The following is a 27,215-nucleotide window of genomic DNA, read 5'->3' as shown; positions in this document are numbered from 1 at the left end:
AATCAGTAAATGGATGGCAGGGAATTGGTTTAAACTAAAAATGGCAGCAAAACCGAGGTCCTGGTGTTTGGCCCACATAATGCGGATAACCTTTGGAATGCCCAATACTGGCCCGACTCTCTATGGCACTGCCCTGCCGCCTGTTCATCTGTTAAGAACTTAGGAGAGAAGCTTCTTCCTAATGGCTCACGAGGAGCACAGATCTCTGCAATTTGTAGTGCTGGGTTTGGGAAGCTCAAAATATTGAGGAAAATTTTCCCTATGCTCTCCACGGCATGTCAGACTACAGTGGTTACCTCCACTATTATAGGGTCCTTGGATTACTGTAAAGGCATTTATTTGGGAAAATCTAAATGCAAAATCCACCGGATGCTGGTGCTCCAGAACTCAGCAGCCAGAGGGGGGCCCTGGATGACCCGGTCTTCAGAGCTCTGACGTCTTCACTGGTTTCCAGTGGCTTCAAGGATAGAGTTTAAGGCGCTCTGCGTCACTCATCGAGCTACTCACAATTCTGGCCCTGAATACCTCAGGAAGAAGATTAAACATTACTGTCCTACCAGACACTTATGCTCTGGATCACAGCTGCTTCTGGAGGTTCCAAGGTTCAAGCGGGCACGGCTTGTGGATCGGGCGTTTTCAGTTTGGCGCCTATACTTTGGAATTCACTTCCCCTTTGCTGCAAGCATGAATGAGTATTTTGCTTTTCGCAGGGCACTGGAAGCTTATCTGTTCTGACTTTCCAACTTGTTCATTTCTCACATGTAGCGGTCTCTTTCTGGATTCATTTCCACTATCGTAGTGCATAGACAGCTTCAGGCAATAGTTCACGCTATACAAGTCTTTAAATAAATGAGGTAGATGCAGGACATCATGCCGAGCAAAGACTTGTTCGTTTGCACCGTGGTGGTCTTCATCGATAACAGCCACTACACCTTCCCTTGAAAGGCAGATACCCTCTCCTCTGAGCGTGAGGCCAGGCAGGACAATGTATTGAGCCTGGGTCCTAGGAAAAGGGAGTTCTGTGATGGGGTCAAGCAGGACTTTGGATAGTTGGAGAATCCTAGATCAGTCAGCAGCTGAATGGTCGCCGCTGTGTGTCTGACGGCCAACGCTCGCAAGTGGGCCCGGATGAGCCTGTCGTCGAGGTACGGTTATACATGTCTACCCCGTAGACTTAGAGGGGCCGCCGCCGGTGCCAGGCACTTTGTGAACACTCTGGGGGCCGACTTCAATCCATAAGGTAGCGCCTTGAACTGGTAGTGCTGTCCCTGCACTACAAAGCGTAGAAACATCTAGCGTTTCCTATGAATGGTACGTGGAAGTAGGCGTCCTCCAGGTCCAGAAAGTCAAGAAGTCTCCTTTTTCCAATTGGCCGAGCATGTGCTGCAACGTGACCATCCTGGATTTTTGGGATATTTGTTCTGACGTTGCAGGTCTAGAATGGGCCTCCAGCCCCCGGTCAGATCAAAAAGTATCTGGAATAGACTCCGGAGCCCTGCAGTCGCTGGGGAACTAGCTCCATCGCCCTTTTTCGCAGCATGGCCTGCACCTCCTCCAAGAGCTGAGGGATGTGTTGCTCCTGATGGACCCCTGCAGGGCTCCACGGACACCTGTGCTGAAACTCCAGGGTATGTCCTTGGGCGAGAGCGTCCAGCACCCATCCGTCAGTGGTGATCTTTTTCCACTCGCCGACAAACCTCGTCAGCTGACCTCACAGGGGTGCATGGGTGGGGGCCCGACGTCCTGGCCTGTTCAGGCTTGCTTTGGCGCCAGCATCTTGCCTTGCGCCGACTCTGTCCTCCACTGGAGGCCAGGGAACGGCCCCTGTAGGCTACCTGAGTCGTGGATCTGGAAGGCTGACGGTACGATGAGGCAAAACCTTTTGAAGACCTGCTCGACTTTCCTCTAGAAGAGTGAAAAGATGAGCGGTGCTGCTGGAGGGTGCCCATGGAATGGCCTGGCTCTGTATCTGCCTTGATGGCCTGAAGGGACTTGTCAACGACGTTCCCGAAAAGGTTATTTCCGTCAAAAGGCGTGTCTAGTACCTTCACATGGACCTCCTGGCAGAAATTTGTGGCCTTCATCCAGCCTTGGCAACCAAGGCAGACACCTTTCCCCATCTGCCGCAATCTGTGTCGGCAATGTCCAGCGCCCTTTCCAGAAGAGTACGATTGCCTCCATCTTCTTGTTGGAGAGGAACTCCAAAATCGGCCCCAGCTTGAACCACAGCTCCCTGTCGCACCTGGCTAGAAATGCCAGTGCGTTGGTCACCTTGATGGTGGACGCCGCGGTCTAAATCACCTTTCTTCCCATGGCGTCCATCTCCTTCCCCTTGCTGTTAGGAGGGACTGAAGAGGACGAGGGCGGGTTAGCCAACTGTTTCCTCGCGGCAGCTGAAACGGATTCCGGCACCCGGTACGTCTTCTCCAGCCTATCCCGTTTGGCCATAGCCGTGCAAGGGTTCTTCAAGAGGCCCAGCCCCCCTCCCACACGTCGTCCAGAAGGGGAACCGCCATGAATTTCTTCCCGTTGGCCTCTGGTACAAGATATCGTCCTTCCTGGTTTCTTCAGGCACACACTGGAATAGCTTGGAGGCTCTGGCGATCATGGAAAGACACCACCTCATCCAGTTGGGCGCCCTAGGCTGTGGAGACCCATCACCCACTGCAACTATGTCGTGGTCGTCAGTCGTGGCTGTATCCATCCCCGTACCCGGGTCTGCTGCAGCAGAGGGGGCCGGACGTGGATGTGGTGGCTGAAATGGGGGTGTAGGATGACGCTGCCTCGTCTTCGCTGGTGGATCGTGGTCCTGGGGGACCATTGGAGCCGGGCCCTGTGGCATCTTCTTCTGGATCTCCAACACAGAGGTGTGGAGTGTTGACAGGATGTCCAGAGACGCATCACTCGGCTGAGCTGGAGTGATCAGAACACTAAGCCCTGCGCCGTCGCCCTCTTCCACAACGTGGTGGACCGTGTGCAAGGAATCCAATTCCTCGTCGTCCATGTACGAAACTTCCATGGTTTGGGCCGTGGCCTTGAACTGATCGGGGCCTCCTTGCCACCCTGCCCTTTTTCCACCGTGAGGGGCCGGAACCGGGTTCTGAGATGGTGTCCCCTTCTCCGGCATGCAAGCAGACTTGGCAAAGTCACTGCGGTGGTTCGCACCTTGGGGCAGGAATACCTGCTGTGCTGAGGGGGCTACCAAAACCGGGTCAGCCCCCTTAGCCTTTGTGAGAGCAGCCACCACCAATATCGTTGACGAAGCTGTATCCTGAGCCGATGGGCCTTCTTGGGCAGTTCGGCCTTCTCCTCTGCCCGCGGCTCCTCAGGATTCTCCTGCAGTTTAGCCGGGTTGGATGATTTCCTTTTCGAGGAGGAGCTCGATTGCAGCTGGCAATGGAGGCCGGAGGGTGATGTTCATCGTGTCCTATCCACTGAGGGACCCGTTTCCGCAGCGACCCCGGTGAACCCAGTATTTCAGTTCTTGGCCTGGTCTTGGGCCCCTACGGATGAGGCACCCTCCAAGAACTTAGAAGACAGCTCCCCGGTCCTGGGTGAGACATGACCCTGCTCTGAGCACGGGGCAGAAGACTTGGCGTTCAGCCACGCCGACAGTCTACTGTGCCTATCCTTCGTCTTCTTAAAACCAAGACATACCTCGCATTCTCCTTCCTTGTTTGGATGCAGGCAGTAGAGGCATTGCAGGTGCTTGTCTTCAACAAACATATTCAACAAACATATTCATGGTCAGATGGCGTGAAGTAGGCCCGATGGCCTTCTGGAAACTTGACGATCTTCGCCCTTGAGGGGTGCTGAAATTCACAGACAACTGATCCCTGCTGTCGGAAGATAGAGAAGAGAGCACACAGGCTCTTTCAGAACAAAAATAGAACCTTTTTCCATCAAAAACACGAGCAAACGTAGAAGTAGTTGCAGAGCAAACTCGAGGATTCCCAACACTGAAGCATGTGGTAAAATGTTGAAGATAGCTGCCATAAAAGGGGCTTAGGGAGAGGGCTGTCATTGGATGGGGCAGTATGACCCAGAGGACAGTGATTGGTTTAAAGGAGAAATACAGTTTGTAAACAAAAGTTAAACTGTTTTTTCTTTTACCAAGGATTCCCAGCCTGACGACAGGGAATATTCATGAGCATGTGAATCCATGCCAGTTGGCATGTTCCCACGCTAAGGGGCTACAATTTGTATTCACAGTTGAAACCTGCGACACCTTTTCACATTAGACTCAGACCATATTTCAAGCTCCCTAAGCAACAGGACTTTGTCAAGAAATTCTCTTGTCTGCTCACATAGGGCTATTTGACAATCTTGTTTGTTGACGTAATCCCTCTATCACTATTTGTATCACATTCAGCTACACGAGGGCCATCAGGATTGCCTGCAGTACAGCGTACTGAATTCTAACATCTTGATTGGTAGAGTTAACTCCCAGGTACCATTGGTACCCAAACTGCCATTCGTTTTTTTTGCCACCAACCAGTATTAGACTCGTAGACAGATTTATGTGAAAATACACAGGAAAAAAACAGGGTAGCTGGTGTATACTTATCCTGAGAGACACATCAACCACATTCACAACCCTGGTGAGCATTAAAATGGGACTCATCTGGAAAAGTGGAGTAACCAGTTAGTGAGAAACGTTTAAAGCACACATCTTATTGCCAAAGTTTAATTTACTGTAAGACCTTTTACATCAAATAGTTTAAATGCAAAACAGCTGGTCTGAAATAACAAGTGGTGAAGCCAAGATCAACTAGGGGGTTACAAACAATAAAAACAGGCTATACGTGTGAAAATGTAATTGGCACTGTGTAAGGAACCCTAAAGAGATCACCGAAAAAACACAGTCAGTGGTTTGAGAATAACAGAAAATACAGGACCATACCTTATATTAATAAGAGTGGAACTGACATTCCTGATTTTCATTGGGATTGCCGATCCGGTTCCCAGAAATACAGTTTCTGGATACTTGTTACATTTGCCTGAAACAAAAAATGTTATATTTTCTAAGCACTGAAGAAAAAACTGGGGATAATTTTCATCAAAGCAAAAACAACTGCATAGGGATCTTCCAATATCGCAATTTATTCTTAACTCCACTGTTCTAATCCATGTAAAATTGAGTAAATCAATATTAAAATTAAGCTTCCTTGGCTCAAATTGAAATTAACAAACTGAATGTTGTTTAAAAAATGAAAAACCTTTTTCTATTGTTTGTGTTTCAGGGGATGGGGATGAGGATGACTGACCCTAATATTTCCTGCAAGCCTTCCCTGACTGAGCAGTATTATGACGACAATGGGCTAGTTCAGTGCAACATGCATATATAAATTCGATACAGGATTGTCCACGTGAAGTTGTTGATGAAAATGGCACTTTATCTTAAGCAAAGGTAGGCATTTGTTGTGTAGTTACATGAAAGTAAGCATTAAGAGTTATTTATTCAGACCAGAAGCCCCCACCGTCGGATGTTGCAGCATTCGAAAGGGCAATTTTGTGGCCTAACAATGGAAAGTTAGATGCACAAAATATTTTGTGTAACAGCATTGTGGAACATTTCTTTATAGAGTTGTGGGAGGAGGACAACAGTCTAGGGTGCGAGGTAAAGGATAGAGTATGTGAGGATGTAAGGGCACCATAGAGTGACCGCGTGCAAGAGTGCTAGAGGAAGTGCAGAGGCCCAGGCGGGAGAGCACGCACAAGTTTGCAGGCATGCAAGAAAGCAATCACACACAGGGCAGGCGGGCGAACGCGTGCATGTGTGCAGGCTCCAATGCTGCGGGTGGAAGAAAGCGTGCAAGGACCTAGGTGGGAGAAAGCATGCAGTAGGCAGGCAAGAGAACGCAAGGGCGCAGGCTACAGAGAGAAAGAGCGCGGTCGAGCAAGAAAAAGGATGCGCAACAGGGAGCAAGGGTAAAAGTTAAGAAGCACATGTAAGGGTGCAAGAGTTGAAGGGTGGGAGAGAGGCTGCAAAAGAAAGTGATAGAGGGGATGCATAAGCGAGATGGTGAGAGGGGGCAACAGAGAAAGCAATATGGTACAAGAGAGTGGTTGTGTAAGAGATGTGCTGTGCAAGAAGGACGAGAGAGGGCTACACACACAAAGCCCTTTTTCAATGCAAGCCCTTTCCTTTCAAGGGTCTAATGCAGGCATCTATGACAAAGGGAGAAGGGAGGAATATGGGACATGGGGAAGGAAGCCAAAGCACATTTTTGTCTACAACACGTGCAATGCCCAATGGATAGGTAAGACTTCATTGTCTGTTTTGCATTGTACAGAGGGTCGCAGACAAAACTAGCGTGCATTTTTATGACTCTGGATCAAGTAGATGAAGGTTTTAGACCATGCAAGGAACTAAGATCATAGGTGTCCTGGCCCCATGCTGTCTTCACCCATTTCAGGCAGGCAGAACCCAGGACCATAGATGGCTTAATCCATTACTCCCAACATTGAAGGGCCCAAGCATTAGCTCTGGATCCCATACTGGATTTTACATCAAGGATGTTCTCTTTGGGCAGATGAAGCACACTATTTTTAATTAAGGTACATTTACCTCCAAATTGATGTCAGAAATTGCCTAAAAACCAACTACTCCAGTCTCAGAGGTGGTTTAAGCGTTTTTATTAAAGCCTTTGTGGCTCCTAGGGACGTCTCCCCTGATCTCTAGCTCTCTCTTGCGTCTTATAATGCACAACTACCAAAACCTAGTTGTCCTGGGCCCCAGGTTAGTAGATACAGAAGATTGACCTCCATTGTCTAATTCTGTCCTCAGCACCAAGATCAGCATCCAACACAGTAGACTACCATACACTTACTAACAATCTACATTGCTGCATGGGGATCAGCAAGATTGCCCTCAGCTGGTTCAAATCTTCCCTGGCGAAGTGCCACCAGTTTTTGCAAACTGTTTCCTCCAGATTACCAACTCAACCCATCACCTGTGGAATCCTGCAAGGATCCATTCTCTCCCCCGTGATCTGCAATCTTTACATGGAACGACGTGGAACCCTCCACAATCCACACAACATCAACATCCACCAATATGTTGATGACCTGCAGCTCTACCGTAAGATATCCTCCACTGAAGACTTCCACAGGCTCAAGGCCTGGCTCACAATGATCCAGTTGTGGATGTCCAGTGTCTACCTGAGGCTCAACCACTCCAAGACTGAATTCCTAAAGCTGAGCAACAACAGCGAACACCCTGACATCCAGACCCGGCTCTCTGCTATGAAACTCGAGAGCCTCACAACGCAACTGAAAACCTGTGCCAAGACCCTTGGGTTTGAGGTCGTCACACACCACCTTCCTACAGCGCATAGCAAGGAAGACGCACACAGCTTGGGGCCAACTTTCTCTCCTGTGGAAAATCAAGCCCTTCATCACAGAACAACAAATTCAGTTCAAGGTATAGTCCTCTCCCACCTGGTGGCAATGCCCTTTTAGAAGCCATTTTAGCATCTACACTGGCACCCCTGAGATGTGCCCTGCATGCTGCAGCATGACTCAAATGACACTACAAAATCGACCACATCATCCCAACCCTCATTGAACTGCACTTAATCTTCAAATCCTGCTGCATCATCTACAGGGCTGTAACACAGACGTCCACAAGCTATCTCAGTGAGAAACTCGGCATTTCCGGAGGCCTACGATCTACCAGCAGGGCATGTGCAGACTAAAAATTCACCTGTGCAGGATGGCAAGAACCAGAAGACAGGCCTGGAAGCTCCTCCTAGTCAACATCAAACTCGTCCCCCGCTTCTACATTTCTGGAAGGAGCCCAAGACATTCCTCTTCATGAAATGACTCCTCCCTAACACCTAGGTTCCCAACACCTAGGCCACAAACACTCCACTCCCCACCCGAAAAAGATGATCTGTTCCCCACTGTTTCGTCACCTGGTTGCATGTAGATTCCTTTCTGCCAAATTGCCTGCTTTCCCCTGGGTAGTTCTCTGTTCCCTGGTTTATCTGCTTCCCTCACTGTGTTCTTCACTTTATGATTGTAAGGCGCTGTTGCTTTCTGAAGCTAGGTTGGCACTCACTAAATACCACAATAATAATGATAATTCTGCTAGGTGCCAGGACCTGAAGGCAGAATGCGTTCTCTCTCCAAACTCCCTCAGGGAGACGTTGTACACTATCCAGTTGTTAGTGTTCAACTGAGATTTTGGAATGGTGCCTCACAAATAGCCAGTTGAATTCAGTTCTCCGTCTAGCACACTCACTTCCAACGCTATCTTAACTACTCTTCCCTCTTATCCAATTCACCTTACTCTTCCCACCAATCTTCTATCCCTCTGCTGCTTCTCACTCCTTCTAGACCTCTCCTCCAGCCTTTGATGTTACTCCACCTCCATGACTACCACTCCGTTCTTCACACCACCACTCCTCCTCGCCTTCAACTACTTAAACACTCGCCTTTCACTCAGTACTGCTTCACAACCACTCCTTACACTAATCTGTCCAACTACACTCACCAACCAAACATGGACACTCGTACAGCATTACCGCTTTCACTCACTAGCCAATACCTCACCTTATTTCGAAATCACCCCCTTGCTCCACAGCAACTTCCTTCCAATGTTGGTTTCTTGGCCAATCACCTCCTTCTCCGCTGACCGCACCTGGGTAATCCACAATTCTTGCTTCCTGTGGCTCGTTCATATTCCTCGCTTCCTCCTAGGATTGGTCCTCTTTCCCTGGTCCATGTGGCTGTCTTCCCCGCCAGATGCAGTGATATGTCTTATGAAACTATAAATTGCAGGGTAAACTGTGATGCTGGAAATGCATTGGAGGGACAGGGCCTCCATGTCCTTGTCCTATACTCGTTTATCATGTGTGTTCTGTGTTTTCGGCACAGGGGTCCACGTGGGACTCCTGGCAGTGCAGCTCTTCCTCTTTTTGGTTATGGTGAACAGACCCTTGAAATACCCCTGTGGCACCTATGGGTGGGGGTACAACCCTATACCCCTAGTGTATGTTTTTGGGCACCTGTGTGTGGCCCACAGAGCAGGGTATGGGCTGGTGGCCTTTGCATGCTGAAATTGACAGGTGCTCGTAGTGTCCTCCATTTTGGGACCCAGGCCCTACCATTGGAATCAGTTGATTCATGATAGGAGACAAGATGGCCCCTGTAGCCTCTTGCTTTCTATTGCCCGTTACCTTGTTTTCCCAAAGACCTGGGAAGCCACGACTGACCCTTTCACCTTACTGGCTGTTGGCAGGAAGTTCCATATATGGTATTGTGGGGGGAGGTCCAGGCCAGACTGTATTGAGTCTTTCCAGTGACTATGTTGTGGGTACACCCTTGGGGTGGGACCTGGGTGAATGGAGTGTGTGACCAATATACATTTCATGTTATGGGTGTCTGGTTTCTGGTGTGTGACACAATGAATGAAACAGTCACCCCCGAAACTGGTATGCATGCAGTGTGATGTGCTGAAAGGCTGGGTGCCTGTCCCAATCCATATTCCTTGTTGCGAGTGTCTGGATGGAAGAGAATGGCCTGAATGCACTGTGAGCCTGATTGGCTGCCTGCCTGCCTGCATGAATGAATGCCCTTCTGAATGATTGGCTGCCTGAGCTTGGCTCAGCAGTGTGAATGAGCTACAGAACAGTATATCTGGGGCCCTCTCACTTACCAGAATTGTTCAGAAGCTGAAGTCGAAACTTGATGCTCAGCTGGAAGAAGGTTCTGCTGCTGCGGCTTTGCCATCGTCGAAATCCGAAAGCAGTCGTGTCTCCAAGAACTGATCCAAGAGAGTACCTGACTAGGAGACCTCTTCCCAAGCTACGGGGGAACATTGTGCAAAAGCTGATCTTCTTCAAAGCGCCCTGGAAGTCAGTCCTCAAAAGGCTGCCGACCAGAGACTGGGTCCGCCAAGAACCTGAAGCACCCAGACATCGAAGTCCATCGTCGACCAGGGTTCAGAGGACCGCCATAACCGCTGGAAGCCCGTCGAGTCGCGTTGCCCAGAAGCGGGGACAGCTTGACGCTGTGCTGCCGACGACCGGAGCCGCAACACTCCACCTTTGTCTAAGACACTTTGAAATCAAGGACTCCCTTGCAATCAATGTCGACCGCTTTGTCCTGCCAGAGAAAGTCGAGGTCATCGATGAACTGAGGAGAATCCGCTGGTGGGTTTCCCACCATCCAGAGTTCATGTCATGATCTCTGCTTCCAAAAGGTCAGGACTTACCCAACTCCCTTGGAAGCAGACCCATAACCCAGGTTCCGAGTGCCAACCAGTCCCAATTGGGACCTTTTGGAACCTGTCCTGGCGCCAGTGGCACCAGGCTCATAAATATGCCCAGTCCCAGCGCTGGAAGCGCCGGGCTCATAATGCTTGGGTGGACTTACCTGCAGCAGACCATGCTGCTTACTTACCTGCCAGTTGAGCCTCTAATCCTCTTCTGTTTGGGACTACTTTTCCTGTTGGGTGGGGCAGGAGCCACTCCCTAGGTTCAGAACACTGGAACTCTTCTGGAAAGCAGGAACTCTTTTCTTACCTAGGCGTGGCTGTGGAAGGAGGGACCTAAGCACCTCAGGAGGCTATTTAAACCACACCCGATGGATGAATCTTGCTTTGTGTTATTCTGCATCCTCTGCAGCAGAACGCTCATCGTGTCTTCTGCATCTGATCCTGGGCCTAAGGGAAAAAGGCTTACCATCCTGAATCCAGTCTTCAGCAACACCTATAAAGACAAGAAAGAACAGGTTAGCATTACGGTCTTCAGTGACAGCGCTTCTCTTACCTGGTCCATCGGCTGTCACCAACGCCTCGCGCTGCATTCGGCATCTGAAAGACAAAGGCTTACCTACTCTTCGCGTGCTCCGGAGGTCTTCGCACTGCATTCCGGCATCTGAAAGACAAAAGCTTACCAACTCTTCGCACGCTTCGGAGGCCTTCGGCGCTGCATCCCGCATCTGAAGACAAAAGAAGGTGCGTTTAAAGACATTGGGTAACTGTATTACTCACGTGCCATTACTCCTTCCCACGCCGAACCCAGTGGGTATTCCGGCACCCTTCAGCAGCTCCGAACTTGTACCTGCAAGATAAAAGGACAGTTAGTGCGCATCGTGAAGCAGGCAACAAGCGCTTACTTACGTGCTTCCAGGCGCTTCTATTCCTCACACGGGTTCCATCCTCAACTCACTTCAGCCCGTCATCCGCCATCGCCGGAACCCTGCAAAACAAGAGACATCATTACAAAAGGACTTTTAAAGACATTTGAAATACTCGGAATTTACCGTTCGTGCAGTAAACGACGGACAGCAGTCCTCTGAGGTCAAGAGGCCTGCACCCTTATCCAGTGAAGAAACTGGTTACGGCACCCTGCCCCGAGGCAGATGGAGAGCTCGGCGTTCACTTACCTAAGACATCTTACTCTTCGAGTCAGACATACAGTGCACAGAGGTCCAGCCCAAAGAGCCAATCGTGTGTTACACATCACCTTTGAAGATACAGTATTCGCCCAGTCAAGACCGGCGCCTCTGCGGGAATCAGGTGAGCGTTACAGTTCACAAAGAGGCCAACGAAGATCCGAAAGCCCGCCGTGGTCGAGTCCCGAACGTCGACACCAACACAGATGAACCAACACCCTTGCTGGGCCTACGTTCTTCATAGATCTGCTTGGGGCAACAAACTCTCGTCATATAGGTGCAGCGCACGCCTCATCTTCACAGGACGTCCACGACCGATCGTCGACGAGCACTGCGAAGGTGCAGCTGCTGTTCCGGCAACCGTGTTCACATTTCTTCAAGGAATCTCAACGTCCTGTGGCTCCTGCTTTAAAAGGGAGTTCACCCACGAGGATCCGTCGAAGAAACTGCTAAACCAGGTACATTGGGCTAGTGGACCATTTTTAGAAGGAAACAAGACTACTTTAAACATATATGGACTGGGCTTGATACACTTTATTTACATGTTGCCCCGGTGGGGGTGGGGAGGGGGACCTCATACAGAACTGTGTCTGGTGGTAGGGACCCAGTATTCTGCCATTGTTTAACCCAACGTGTCTTCCTCTCTAGGTCTATTGTTGATTCACTTTACGATCTGATTTGTATGCCATTGAAACCGTCAGCAGTTGGTGCATTTTAAAGGAGCCAAGAGTTAACTGTGGTACCACAGACATTGTACATATTAATCAGATTAGTATTGCCAAAGCATAAAGTGTGTTATTGATTGTGTATATATATATATATTGAACCTTATTTATATAAAGAACTGTGTTATCACCCAACAGTGTGCGGACATTCCTTTGAAGGGGTTTGGGGACTACACTGTACTTAAGAACCAGCCCGCATCATCTCCCGAGAGCTGAGCCTTGATTGCTCGTCCATTGCTACCAACAATAGAGAATCTTCACTGGGGTGCTCTGTGCTTCTACTCTGCCATATAGAGGGCAGGAGTAAAGATAACCCCCCTCCAGTCTTTACATAAGCCCAGCCTACTTTTGTTGTATGTACCCACTGCAGAATGGCCGTGGTGGAGAAGGAAGTCCAATGTCTCGGTTTAGGGTAGAATTAGGTTAGAGTGTGGGGGTGAGTGGGAGTTGGGAAAAGCACACTGTAATTAGGAAATCCTTGGGGCACTAGAAACCAGGAGTTTCCAGAGGATGAGGTAGTGGCAACTGCAGCAGCTTGCGGGGGAATTTCAAAGGGCCTCTTAGTGCAAAAAAGGCAGCACTTTGAAGAAGCCTAGACTTTCAAGGCTGATTAACAGTTATTTGATGGTGTTTGAGGCTGCGCTTTGCATATTATGGAATAAATTGGATATGTCAGGGTGCACATTACGTTTGTTGAGTATATCATGCATTAAAAGAAAACAGATGGCATAACAGGGAAATTTGAAGCCACACTTGGCATACAATGACAAAACCATATCTTGCAAAGTTACACCGGAAAAATCTAAAAGCATATCTATGTTTCAGCTTTAAAAAAGTTTCAATGATATAGGATATGGCATTTATAAACACGCCTGTACACAAGGGTTTCAAGACGCAACAGGACAATAAGGGGGAAATAAAGGGAGGACAAAACAATGATCTTGCTAGGCCTTGTGTCATTCAGATCGCGCAAGAGGGGGGCAGAGAGAAGTGCCAAGGGTGGGGGTGGGTGGAGAAGTGCGGGACAAAGGAAAAAAGAGTGCAGCCAACGGTTGGCAAGCGCGAGTACGCATAAGTGCAGCCGATAGGTGGCAAATAAGTGCAAGAGAGGAGGACTTTAGATTTGCAGATACAGACCGCAGGCGTGCCAAGAGGCAGTGTGGGATGGCAGCTGGATAGGCAGGGACCTGGGCCCAAGTTCAGAGGGCGACCAGTGTGTGGATCAGAAGGCAGAAGCAAAGAGAAAGGTCTTGAGTTGCTTCCGGGGATGGTTCTGCTCAAGTTTCACAGGGGTAGGGAGGCCGTTCCAGATGGAGGCCCCAGCTGAAGAAAGATCTGCCCTGAACTCTTTGCTTGGAATGGCGACTGACAGATAGTTGGAGGTGGAGAAACAGAGGGCTCAAGAAGGCAGGTAATTAGGAGGAGAGAGTTGAAGGTAGTGCGGCCCCAGACCCAGAAAGCCTTGTGGACAATGCAGAGGGTCTTGAACTAGATGCTTGCCGCCACTGGGAGTCAGTGAAGAGATTTCAGAGCTGGAGTGATAAGATCCCTGGGCTTGAGGCGAAGGACAAGACTTGCAGTCCTGTTCTGGATGAGTTGTAGAGGACAGAAAGTAGAGGCAGGAATCTATAGAAAGAGGCTGTTGCAGTAGTCCAGCCTAGAGAGGAGCAGAGCTCTGGAAACAGTGAGCATCTGTGGGCAAGTGAGGAAGGGAATACCTCTGAGGAGGCGCAGCTGGTAGTTTGACTTCTTAGAGACGGCAGAGAGAAGGAGTGTGTGGAGTCGAAGATGACCCTGCGGTTCTTAGCCTCACAGTTTGGTGCAAGAAGAGGGCCCATGGTGGGTGACCAGAGAGTGAGAGGAAAGGAGGGAGCTGGTGTTCCGATGAGGAGGAATTCATTCGTACTGGCATTAAGGCAGAGATCACTGGTGGCACACCACTCCTGAATTGCAGAAAGACCATAAGGAATGAGAGAAGGAGTAGGCGGCTGAGGGGAGCATGAAGGAGAGCAGAGCGTCAGCTGCAGAACACTGAAAGATAGAGCAGAGTGCAGCTATGCAGTGGGCAAGAGATACCAGGTATTGGTTGAACAGCCAGGGAGAAAGATTAGACCCCTGGGGAACACCACAGCTAGAGACAGAGAGATAGAAAAGAGGAAGGACCCCAGTTGGACATAGGAGGGTTGGTCAGTGAGAAAGGATGTCAGCCAGGGCAGGGCCTGATCAGTGATACCCAGGTTGTCATGGAGCAGGATGGCATGGTTGACTGCATCAAAAGCAGAAAAAAGATCAAGAAGAATGAGGACAGAAGGATGGTTAGAATCGAGGTTTGAGAGCAGGCCTTCATGGATGTTCAGGAGAGCAGTTTCCGTGCTTCTGGCCGCTCTGAAGCCAGACTGAAGGTCGTGGAGACCACCAACATATTCGGTGTGAATGTTAAGCAGGGAGATGGCCAGCTTTTCCAAGAGTTTGCCCAGGAAAGGAGTAATAGAGATAGGGTGACAGTTGGCCGAACAGGAGGGATCTGCAGAGGGTTTCTTAAGAAGGGGGTGCACAAGGGAGTGCTTCAGAGGGGAGGGGTAGGTTCCAGTGGCGAAAGAGTGGCTGCAGAAATCGGCCATGGCTGGAGCAAGGGCGTCAATGTGGTCCTTGGCCTTTGGAAGAACACCACTGGCTTGGCCCGAGAGATAGAGAGAGGGGAGAGGAAACGAGAGAATGGTCACTCCAGGAGAGAGGAGTGGTGAGAGGGTTAGAGAGGGAGGGGTCTGAGGAGATTAGAACATCCAAGGTGTGCCCTGCAGAGCGAGAGAGCGAGTCAGGCCAGGGGGGGAGGGGGTGAATAGAGAATCATTGAGGTTGCGAAAGAGACCAGGAGGAGGACAGGAAGCATCTGTTTTGACAAGACCTTCATAGATCAGACTTGTCTAGAAACATTGTCAGGGGTGAACATAGGAAAGGAGCAAAATGAAGGAGGAGAGGCGGCCGCAGGAGGGCTAGGAGAGGAGGAGGAAGATGGAGAGGAGGAGAGGACGGACAGGATGTCCTTAGTTTTAGTGATGAAATGAGAAGCTAAGACAGTGCAGAGGGCTTGGGAGGGAACAGGAGAAGTAGAGATTGTAGCAGGATTGGCCAGCTCCTTGGGGATTTTAAAGAGTTCAGGTGAGTTGTTAGATGCCGCAGAGACGTGGGTTTGGATGTGTCCCCTCTTCTTAGCCAGGACAGAGTCTGTATTGCATTTGGAGTAGGCGGCAGTCCAATTTGTCAGAGGGTGTACTTGTTGCCCTCTATTTCCTCTCAGCCCCCACACAATTGCATTTAAGAGTGACGAGGTCTGAGTCGTACCAAGAGTTGCACTTGGATATGAGCCTCAAGCGTATCCTCGTGACAGGGGCAAGTACATCAAGAGTGTCAGAGATAGAGTAATGAAGGTTAGAAAGGGCTGTGTCAGGGTGCGAGTCAGCCAGAGGTGCAAAAGGAGGAAAGTGGCAGGGAAAGCCTCAACTGAGACAAGCTTCATGGGTCGGATGACCGAGAAGGTGGGTGGCAGAGATGGAGTTGGCTTGGCCTGAGAGGTAGAGATCGAGAGATGAGAGGAAAGGAGAGAATGGTCACTCCAGGAGAGAGGAGTGGTGAGGGGGTTAGAGAGGGGACTCTGAGGAGATTAGAATATCCAAGGTGTGCCCCGCAGAGTGAGTCGGGCCAGAGTGGTGAAGAGAGAGAAAATCGCAGAGGTTGCGAAGGAGACCAGAAGGGGGACAGGAAGCATCCAGGTGGATGTTGAGGTCTGAGAGGAGAAGTTGAGAGGTAGGGGCAAGGAGGGAAGAGGTGAGGTCCGCCCACTCGGAGAGTAAGGCGGTTACCTGGCCAGGCGTTCGGTAGATAGTGGCCACAGTGTGAGAGAGGCCAGGAGAGAGAGAGATAGCCTGCAGACCAGGCCTTCAGAGGAATAGTCGTCCTTCATAGGAATGATGGAAGCAGGGATCCACTCAGGCAAGATCAAGGCTACACCCCCACTGAGCCGGTTGGTTCTTGGCGTGAAGAGGATCTTGTAGCCATCAGGGAGGAGTGTGTCAAAACTCACGACAGATCTGCCCATGGACCACGTCTCGGTCAGACCAAGAACATCCAGGTCTAGTTCTTCAAGGAGACGGCAGGAGTGTTTGACAGCTGAGCAGAAGTTGAGTGTGGCAATGTAGAGCAGGTTTCCACCTTTGGAAGACTTTCGTGGAGGGGTACAGGTCTGCGTGCGCCCTGAGGAAGTGTAGAAGGAGCCCGAGGATGGGTAGAGGAGGAAGGAGGAGAGGGTGAGGTAGCCGAGGAGGAGGAGGGGGGGGATGCCAGAGAGGTGGCGGAAGAGGGAGGCAACAGGGCGACCAGAGAAGCAGTAGAGGGTGCTGTAGAGGTGGCAGAGGATGGAGGAGGCAGAGGAGCCAAAGAAGGGAAAGAAGGGACAGCAGGAGAAGAGAGGACGTTGATTAGGCGCGGGAAGCGTCTATCAAAGAGGAGTAGGTTGGCCTGAGGTACTTGGACCAAGACGGTGCCATTTAGATAAACATTAATGATGAACTTGGAAGAGTGGAAGGGGGCCAGTAAGGTCTCCCACTGGGTGCCACCATTAATGGGTGAAGAGGAAAAAGGAGAGAGCACAGAGACCCTATGGAGGGTCCATAGGCCTAGAGAGGGAAAGACAAAGAGGATGTTGGTGAGGGTCTGCCTGGAGGAAGCGCTGGTGTAGGTATCAGCGATAGGGAGGCCTGGGTTGGAGAACAGGATATCCCTTTTGAACTTCTTCCTAACAGACTTGGTGAGAAGGACAGGAGAGTCAATAGAAAAGCAGTTTGAGAAGATAAGCGAGACAGAGAGCACCATAGACTATGCAGAGGGAAAGGGTGGGGGCAAGGGGGCAGTGGAGAGTGGGGGGAGGAACACATGGGTTGGGACACAAAGAGGAGAGGCGCAGGCAGACAGACCATGACAACTCAAGAGATAAATGGACAATTAAGTTCAAGTGGGACCTAGATGGAGGAGCGGTCACAGCAGATGGGTAATAGATGAAACCAATTAACAGAGCAGATGACAAGGGAACCTAGAAGAAACAAATAGCGCAACAGGGATGCAGGCAATACAATGTGAGAAAACAACTATGAATAGTGGAACGCCAAGTTACAGGACAATCGATCGAGGGGACCTAGAGGACAAAAAAGTGGGAAACAGCAGGAATGCAGGCAATACTATGAAAACACCAGTCAGGGTAACAGGGAAACAAAACAGAGCAGTCGACAAAAAAGACCTAGATGAAGAAAGAGTACAACAGAATACGCAAAAGTAGAGGGAAGGGGCGGGGAGGAGGGACAGGTTAGGGGAAGGCGAGGGTAAGGGCCTGCAGGGGAGCAAGGACGGGCATCCCACTGAGGGGAAAACCGGTCTGGGGTTACAAGGGAGCACATGCGAACAAGGATGTGCTGGAACGCACGCAGCCTAGGGGGCGAGAGAGACATGCGAACAAGGATAGTGAGGGAACTAAAGCTCTTGGATTTATCAATGTCATTTTTTTTTTTTTTTTTTTTTTAAATTCAGAGACTTGCAATTTTGCCTTTCCAATTACAAATCCAGGACGGCAAATCTCAGAATGCAATGAAAAACCTGGCCTGGCAAAAGCGTTATTGTAGGATATCTGCATTACTCAGTGACTAGCATGAGGTGCCTCACAGAAGGATGTGGTGGCCATAATTTAATACTTGGACTAAATCACATTTTTAACAGACTCCCTTTAAAACATCTATACCCGGCAGAAAATGAAGCTTTGAAGAAAAAGATATATTAATGATGAAAGGAGGGAAAGATTCTGGAAAACTGTCACCACGATACATGCCTCCAAATTCCCTTCAATCCTAGAAACAGTCTATCAAACTCAGACAGTCTCCTAAAGGTCTGTGAACTTCCCTGTAAAGCTAAACAGAAGAGGAGCCCGGGCTCCAACATCACAATTTAGATGTTGGAGGGGGGATACGCACTGCCTGGGCATGGCGGTGCAAAGAGGCCAGGGATCGGGCAGGCTGGGTGGGGGTGGCAGGCAAGCAGCAGGAGTTGATGGTGAGTGCAGTCAGCCATGCAGTCAACAAATGGTAGCTGGAATATTCCTGTTCTAGCCATTAATGGCACTGAGCAATCAAGCATGCACTCTTCAGAGGTGGGGGCAAGAAGGCAGCCAGCACATAGATGCATTAACTTCAGCCCAGGCCTTGAAAGTCTTCAACTTTGAGCTGTCTCCGGGTGACGAGGTCAAACCCTGGAATTTGGGTGTTGAAATTAGTAACCGGTGGAGCCAAAAGGTTAGTGACTGTCCCCCTGCTTTCCTCAGAAACCAAACAACAACATTGTGTAAGTGTTGGCGCTAAAAGGCCGTGGTTTTTATTGTCCATTACGTAATAATACACAATCATCATAATACATAATTTACACTTTTGGGCACAGGGTTTTTTCTTGGGTGGGAGGGTTCTTGGCAAAGAAAAAGGTATTCTGCGTATGCAGACTACTAGTCTGGTGCTCCGTGCAGAGTGCCAAACAGGATTGGTCTTCTCTGCTGCTTGTGCAGCTCCTTATATATTGTGGATTACTAGCCTTAGGCTATGTCTGTTTGTGTGGGGGCTCTGACAAGCCCCTGGCCAGCTGGCACCAACAGCATTTCGCACCTTGGGTGCTCTTTTGTTTCCTACCTCATGGTTTCCTGCCTCCTGCCTTTGATGCTGGTCACCTTCTCTTATTGTGCGTAGCCCTTTGTTTCCCTCATCCTATGTAGCACTGTGTCTGTGAGAAGGGCTGGGGAGAGGTGTTGCACTTCCCCAGATCTACCAGGTTGTTGCTTGACAACCTGTGATGTGCCCCTCTCCCGAGATGTCATATTTTGCCCCTCAGGTTACTGGCCCCCACTTCCTTAGCTGAGGGGTGACCCCTCCGCAGCGATGTCTAGAACACTGCTAGATCTGGGCAGCCAGCGGGATGGCACCAGGCTTTGCAGCCTTAGCTTTGGACAAGGCCTGACATGCAGTGCTTAAAGTGGGCCGGGGCCTGCCGGGGCCCCGTCCTACCGCAACATTGGCGGGAATCACGGGATGTATTATCCCGTCGCGCGGCCTCGACGGGAGATGCGCCTGCAATGAAGTCAGGCATGCTGACAGAAGTGGCAGCCAGCCACAGCGACTGTGACTGGCTGTCACTTCCATCAGTCATAGTAACTGCGTCTGGTGACCCCTCGCGCTAGAGTTCACCAGAAGGAATTACTGTCCCTTTGTTTCCCCAGGTCGCCTTTAACCCTCGGCGAACCTGGGGATTCCTCGACATTTTTCGAGGTTTATGAAAGATGGCTTTGAAAGTACACATTTCAAGCCATCTTTTATAAAGCTTTGTCGACGGACAATTGTGTCCGTAGTCAAAGCTTTATAAAAGATGGCTTGAATTGTGTACTTTCAAAGCCATCTTTTATAAACCCGAAATGTTTAAAAAAGATGGCCTGAAAACTAGTAAAACCGTAGGGTATGCACACAAATATATATAAATGTTATGTATTTTTGTGCGTACCTTACTATGGTTTGTGTACTTTGCAAGCCAACTTTTCTAAACATAGAAATATGTTACATATTTCTACGTTTTGAAAAGATGGCTTGCATAGTACACAAACCATAGTAAGGTACGCACACCAATACATAACATTTATATACATGCAAGGATGCCTATGACAGTTTACTGAGCAAACCTCCCTCAATAAGACCTCCCGTAGGAGCTTCACAAATATGTAATACTATCTTTGTGATCGTCCGAGAATGTAAATAGGAAGCGCTTTAATCAGTGATGGTTCTTAGCGCAACCATAGCCTCAGCGATATCTTAAGTGTTAGTGATTGAGCGATAAGTACTGATGGCCACATTCGTTTTTGAAAGCCTGCAATGCTAGTTAGTTACCTAAATCGGTTTCTTTTTTTAAGACCATTAAATTGAATGATGCAAACAAAACAAAAAAAATCATTATACTTTGTATGACTGCTCAACTTATACCCACTGTGGCATAACGCTGCTGATTATGCGATGATAGAGAACGGCAGATCACCTGTGGCAACTTTTCCCTGAATCTGATCCGGATTCGCAGCATGTGGACTGAATGGGGGCTGAGGGGGCAGGTGGCTCTGGTGTATGAGCCGCGGCAACTGACGTCCATGGGGCGAGCCCGCCTCGCATACACACTGGCGCTGCATATCTACCAGAATGAGGCCAGGCGGCTGTTGCATAAAGGAAGCTGGGCCACCTGGCAGCGACCCCGAAGAGGCAGGCTTCTGCACTGTGCTGGGGATCAGAAGCTGGCCGCTCTGGCGCAGCACCGCGCCGGGCCAAAGGACATGCACCGGCACTGAGGAACCGGAACCGGTCCCGGCCCTGCTGTAGTGGTGGATGGGAACTGGTTCAGATAGATGAGGCGCTTGGACATTTAAAAGGGGGCGGAAACGCACTCCCGTGATATTAAGGCTGTATACGGTCATGGATGTCCATGTTGTGGGTGCAATGGCGGCCGTCTTCTTCATATGGGAACGGGGCCTCAATACTTTAGGATGCCTGCTTTTTCACCACACACTGGGTTACTTGCCTGAATATCATTGTTTAAGTGTTGGCAATAAAAGGCAGTGTTTTTTATTGCACATCACGTAATAATACACAATCATCATTATAATACGTAAGGTACACTTTTGGGCACGAGTTCCAGGGTTGCACCCTTTGGCCTGTGCCGCCACAACTGGACGGGATACCGGCGTTCCAGATTCCCCCCAAAAGTTGCTACTGACATCCTCTTTCTGTCAGGCTGTCTATTTTCTTCTGTAAAACTGTTCCATCCGTTTTTCAGCTAGATGGGTCCCATCCTTGTGAAAAAGCCCTAGGTTTGCCAGGGATATTGCAGTATGCCTAATGAAATGAATCCCTCTGCTTGTGCAGAATTGTTCTACCCCTCTGTTCAATTTCTTTCTTGCTATATCAATGGCTTTATAAGAGTTTGCCCCTAACCATGTTTTCCTGGGGAGCATTGCTGAGTAGAACATTTTGGTTTCTTTCCAGTCGTGGGCTATGCCCGCTAAGGATGAGCATGTATCTGCCAATAACTGTTCTCTCCCCATTGCCAAAAAATCGTTCCCCCTCAGGTGTATAATTAGAAATTCCGGGGGTCCCTGTAGGCTACCAGGTCAGCTAGCCTGTTGTGAATGTCTGGCCAGTTCAAACCCCTGTACCCCCACCATGACGTGATGGTGTCTTGAAAAGCTGTCCTTTCCTTCGTCTCTTCTGACCATCTCCCTGTTCTGAACACGAAAGAATGTCCTATTATCCAAGCTGATTTGAAGGGGGGGGAGGGGTGCATCGCAATCTGTTTGCAGAGATTTATCAAATTAATCTGGTATTATGTACCGTTTGTAACATTCCGATTTCCATCCCCCTATGGCTTTTACCTGCTGTGCCCCCAGGACCCCTTGCCAGGCTGCTGTTGCTGCACCTATTCTAAAGAAATGGGTGTTAGGGAGAATTCTCTGTAAAGGCTAATTTCCCAAACCTAGTGAGTCCCCCAGCAGCTTTGCTGGATTTTTTGGGGTTTATTTTTTTCTCCTGCTAAGAGTGAGACTCTTTTTCTCCCACTCTTAGACATGATTTGAGGTGTTCCTTTGACTTTGTATGTGTTCCATGGGCTATGGGGTCCTTTATCCCATAGGGTTTCATGTGTTTTTGATATGTGGGTTACACAGCACCCTCCGTGCAGTGACCCAGGGGTGTCGTAGCGACCCCCAAACATAGACCCCATACCCTGGGCCTGACTACTGTCTCCCAGGGCATGTAAAGTCACCATTGGCTTTACTAGTCTCAAATTGTGAACAGAACCAGTACAAACCATCATATTGTGGACGTACTGGTCGGGCAATTAGATTGCCCCGGGGTCTGTTGTTCGAGGGGGCACTGTCCAGTCCCCCCCGACCGAGTTTTGGCTGGTGGCAGTGGATACTACTTTTTATATTCGACCGCAAATATATTCCGATGGGATTTTCCCATTGTTCGAGGCTACCACTTTTTAATATAGCCTCGAACATACCGCCGGTTTATTAAATTAATATAAATTCACCGGTTGGTATTTTTTGCCGAAACTTGGTTCCAAAATGGCATTTGTGTTCGCTTCTGTGACTCCAACCCAAGTCGAGCCCTTTGTTGCACTTTTTGGCGGGCTTCTCCACAGAAGCCTCCAAAAGTGGTGCCACTCTGTCTGGGTACCACAGGGGATGTGGAAGGGGGTTTAGGCACCCCGGACTGAGTTGCCTCAGCAACTTCAGTCGCACTCCTGTGTGATTGGCCCAAGTGGTGAGCCGCCCGGCTCACCGCTTAGCATGTTTGAGTGACAGCTAGGCTGAATGAATGGGGGTTTTCTGCATAAAAGCAGGGCTTTGGGGACTAGAACTTCAGAAGTCGTCACATGACCTAAAGAATCCGAGGAGGGAGAAGCCGAGCCGACCTGCAACGACGACACCACCGGTGGAGCCCTGCTGAACCGTCTCACCACTTTTCCCGACGACAGAGGAGATCTTCTTCCTTTGACTGGTGGGGATAAGTTTGCCCGTCTTTTCGCCTTCCTGGACCATCTCGTGGCTGCCGTGGCCGCCTTGCCTGTGCCAAGCACCCTGGCAACCGGAACACCACTACCGTGAAGAAAAGGGTAGTACCTTGTAACCGGAGAACTCCGCGGCTGGTTTCTTCCCTGGCAGTGCAGCAACCTTCATCTTTCCTCCACGTCGAGATCTCCTCTTCCTCTGGACGAAAAACCGACTTGCACCAGCTGCCAGGAACAACTGACCCCGCTGGAGCGTTCTTCCCATTTCAGGTACTGTGTCCCGCCTGGCTTCCCTTGCGACAGATCGTTCAGGGTGACAGTAAATCCTCGACTTTCTAACCTGGGTTAGCCTGGGGCCTGTTAACTAACTTTTCCTGGCTTGATCTCAATCTTTTATGAACTATCTACAAAGACTCTTTGGGCATAACCCCACTGTGTGATCCTGGACACATTTCGCTTGCTCTCTCTAAGAGTGGGCCTGGCATTTGAACTTCCTTGCTTTCCAGTAGACTTTGCCTAACCTGCCTCACTGTGGTTCTTTGAAAAGTATTGAAATTTGTGTGCTTTCATAACTTTGCCTTTTCCCTCCCTTTTTTTTAACTTATTAGAGTGCCATCTTATGTTAAGCGCTCACCTCTGTCTGAAAATAAGTGGTGTTTCTCATTAAGACTTGTCTAATAAGTAATCACGGTTGTATATATATATAATAGTGACTGTGTTGAAATTACTTGCCTCTTTTTGTGCTAGTGTAATTTACAAGTGTGTCTTTAAATAAATAAGCATATACTTTTACACCAAAGCTCTGGTCAGTGTTTGCTTGTGCTACTGTATCTCTGTACCTATTGTGTATACTCTATATATTGCCTAACTCATCTTGAGAGAGGTCTGACTGCTCAGCCACAGCTACCAGGTAAATCTGGGTGGTACAGGCTGCTACCAGTTGGGTTTACTGCCAACCACCTGTAGTCCTAAATATTTTGCAGTGGTCCCTAAGGGAACTGCACAGGTTTCTGCCTAACAGGTGTCATATTATTTAGTGTCCAAACTGGCTGTGCTGATGGCTTTCCTGAGCACTGCTTTGAATTGGAACTGGCTTAAGGCGGAAGTCTATCTATGAATCAGGAAACGATCCCCCTACTAGTGGATGTTGGCCATTGTATAGGTTAGAGGTGCACACCGGGCAGTTGATAGCATCCTCTATACAGTAAATGTTTATCTCCCTCTTGCACCCTGTCTTGGATGTCTGGACTTCAACAGTGACACTATCCGCTCTTACTCTTAAATCCAATATCCACAAACCATTGCTGGCTTTCGTGCTCGATGCTATGAGCTCACTCACCCTGAAAGCCCCAAAATATGCAAAGGTAAATGCAGTTTTAAACAGTAAAGCCTCGTATGGGTGGGACCATATTTTTTCTAATAGCCCTGATAAAATTGCAAATTTCTGGAAATCTAAAGGGCGCCTTTTATCCTTTTGTGGCCCCTGTATTTTTCGCCACCCCTTAAGAGCAGATGAAATCAATGCACTGTGGGTCGGGTCTGACCCTCCCTGTATCTTGGCAAAATATGCTACTGCTGTCAAATGCCTTTTTGCCCATTCCTTTTTTACCCCTTGTCTGTAAGCCCACTCTATGAACTTGTTGATAGTTTTTACTAACTCCTCAACAAGTGTTAAACCTGTAACATTTAGTACCGTTTTCAGACACTTACTATATTGTGCAGTGGTGTTGGTTGCCAGTGCCTTCCTGGCCAGGGTTAAAAACAAAGCCGCAGCAGGGTCTGTGGTTTTCGTCAGAAGTGCAAACCTGCTGCCACCCGTGTCTGAGGTGTGTGTTGTTGTTGGCTGTGCATCCGTCCCCGGCCGTTTGGCATTGGTGTTGATGCAGCACTTCTGTCTGCCAGAATTTCCCAGCAGTCCTTTGGAACTTCCGTCACATCTTTGGGCATTTGTGTCCATTTGGCGAAAATTGTTCCACTGAAAACGGGACAATGCATCTGCAATGTTATTATCCATTCCAGTGATGTCCTTCGCTCTTACCACAATGTTTTTGTTCAGTGTGATCTTTGTTACTGCTCTTAAAATCTTTAACACCAGCTGGCAATTGTTTGCTCTACTGTTGTCCCGACCACTGCTGTGTTTTCCAACCAGGAGATTAGCCCTGTGTTTGCCAACTGTCCGTCCCAGATGTACAGGGACAACCAGATTGGTATGATTTCAAGTAGCGCGATATTTCTGGTCCAGCTCGCTGTATGCAAAGTGTCTTGCCATTCACCAGTGAACCATGCTGTGCCCAGAATTGCCCCAAAACCTTTGCTCCCTGCTGCATCGGTAAAAAGTACCCTTTTGTTGCCAGTGTTCAAAGGCGTGCACCATATTGTTGTACCGTAAAAATTGGGTAAGGATTTCCTCCCATATTAGCAAATCCTTTTTAACATCTTAGCCCAGCCTTATGTGCAAATGGGGCGTCTGGCAGCCTTTTGTCCTTAGTTACAAACTTCTTGCAAATGTTTTGCCCTGTGGGATTACCCTGGCTGCAAAATTTAGACTTCCTGCCAATGACTATTACTTTTTTACCAGTAGTAGTTTTACCTTCTCGCACACTATCCTGCACCCTCCTGCCCTAGAATCTATTTCTATGACTAATAAAACTATGTTTGTCGCTGGTTTGGTTGTTTTTTCTTTTTCTAATGGTATGCCCCACTGTGCAGCCATTTTCATCATTACTGTACTTGTATTTTATTGAATTTATATAGCGTTTTAACAGCTAATGCGTTTTGACATTCCCTGTCTCTGTGTGACCCATCAGCATGATATCGTCCAAGTAGTGTACTACCTGCGCCTCTGGTAACTGTTTTAAGAAGGCCCTTAGAAAAAAATGAGCTGAATTGTTCAAATAGGGCGCGTGATATTGCACACCCTATCAGCAGGCATTTGTCCACATAACATTTTCCTTCAAATGTGAAACCTAGCCAAGGTTGAGAGAGTTTGGGTGTACTAGTAGGTGTCTTAATGCTGACTCAACGTTCAGTTTAGCCATTAATGCCCCCTTGCCATGCCTCTTGAAAATGAGTAAGCCACCGCAGTTTCTGCCTTTGGAATCCAGCCATTTACTGACTGCCACTGGGGGTAGGATAAATGATGTATCATTCTCATCCGCCCTGGTTCTTTCTTGGGCACCAGCCCCAGTGGAGAACATATGTATTTTTCGAAAAGGCATTTCTTCCCAGGTTCCCCCAATTCTGCCTAGTTGTAGCTCCATCTGAATTTATTTCCTAATTATCTTGGGGTTGTCCCTTGCCGATTTCAAATTTTTGGGGATTTTTGAGGATCCTTTGCCCCCAAAGGGGATGCTGAAACCCTCCTGGAACCGCCTTTCTATGATCTGGCAGATGTTTCTGTCTGGGTAGGCCGCTAATACTGCGACAAACTCCCCAACCTGAATTGGGGTTCTCACTGGTGTCAATCCGATCTTGTCCCCAAGTTTATTGCTCTTCTTTCTTGGGTCCCCTGTTGGGTAACCGGGTGCATCCGCTACTGGGATGTTCCCCTCCCATATTTGTACAGGCGTGCTTGTACCTGCACTTCGTACCCCAAGCGCAGTACCCTTTCTCGAATTTCCAACAAGTAATGCTATTCCTGTTGGTGCGCCTTGGTGCTTGTTGTTACTCTGGCTGCGGGTATTGGACCTAGCCCCCCCCATGGCTGTTTTTTCCAAAAGGGCTGTTCGTCCTGGTTTTGATATTCTGGCTCAGTGCTCTTATTGCAGTTCGACTGTGTTGTGATGAGCTCTTCTCCCCGCAGCATGTTGCTTCCCCCCCCCATTACATATAAATCATCCTGGACCTCGTCCCATTCCATCTCAGACCGCTCATACATGGCCCTCTTAAAACTTTCATTATAGTTGAGCCAGGCGTTGCCCCCAAACGCCACCTTTACCTCTTTGATTTTGTCTAAGTAGGCCATTAATTTTGACCCTTCATCTGGTTTCTTTTCCAATATCACTGTTGCTAATATAACAAATGCCTTCAACCAATTATCCCAATTGTGTTCCACCTGAGCTTTTCTTGCTAGAATTTTCTCCTCAATCTTTTTTTTTTGGGGTCCCTAAAAGCATAATAACGCTTCCGTTGTGCTTCTAGTAGTGAAAATATTTCCAAATAACATCCTTTCCAAATTGTTTCCTTGACCAACTGCTCAATTTTCAATCCAAGGGAACTCTTAAACCTGTTTAAAATGTCGCTTCCTAATGCTTTCAGTTTTTCTACTAGATGTGTGTTTGTGACCACTGCATCCTGCTTTTGTGGTGCTACTGGGGCACTGCTTGTGTCACTGTTGTCTGCTGCTTGAACACTGCGCTCTATTTCTGGGGTTGTAACTAAAGGGGCCATAGCGTTTGCCCCCGCCATCTCTGTCTGGCATGGGGTGGGATTAGGGCCTATCCATGCCCTTAGTGGCCC

The 27,215-nt window shown here is 48.9% G+C and overlaps 1 protein-coding gene across 1 annotated transcript in view; it reads right to left on the bottom strand.

Moving 5' to 3' along the window:
- Window positions 1-27,215, bottom strand: part of ELAC2 (elaC ribonuclease Z 2) — a 972,577-nt gene that overhangs the window by 417,297 nt on the left and 528,065 nt on the right. The window contains exon 16 of the mRNA XM_069654514.1: window positions 4,904-5,000. Within this exon, the coding sequence (XP_069510615.1) occupies window positions 4,904-5,000 (97 nt within the window). The remainder of the gene's footprint in view (window positions 1-4,903; window positions 5,001-27,215) is intronic.

The sequence above is a fragment of the Ambystoma mexicanum genome, chromosome 3q, assembly GCF_040938575.1.
Source record: "Ambystoma mexicanum isolate Mex_15411 chromosome 3q, UKY_AmexF1_1, whole genome shotgun sequence".
Taxonomy (NCBI): domain Eukaryota; kingdom Metazoa; phylum Chordata; class Amphibia; order Caudata; family Ambystomatidae; genus Ambystoma; species Ambystoma mexicanum.
Note: the sequence above shows the minus strand (reverse complement) of the source record. Positions and strands in the feature narration are given on the sequence as shown.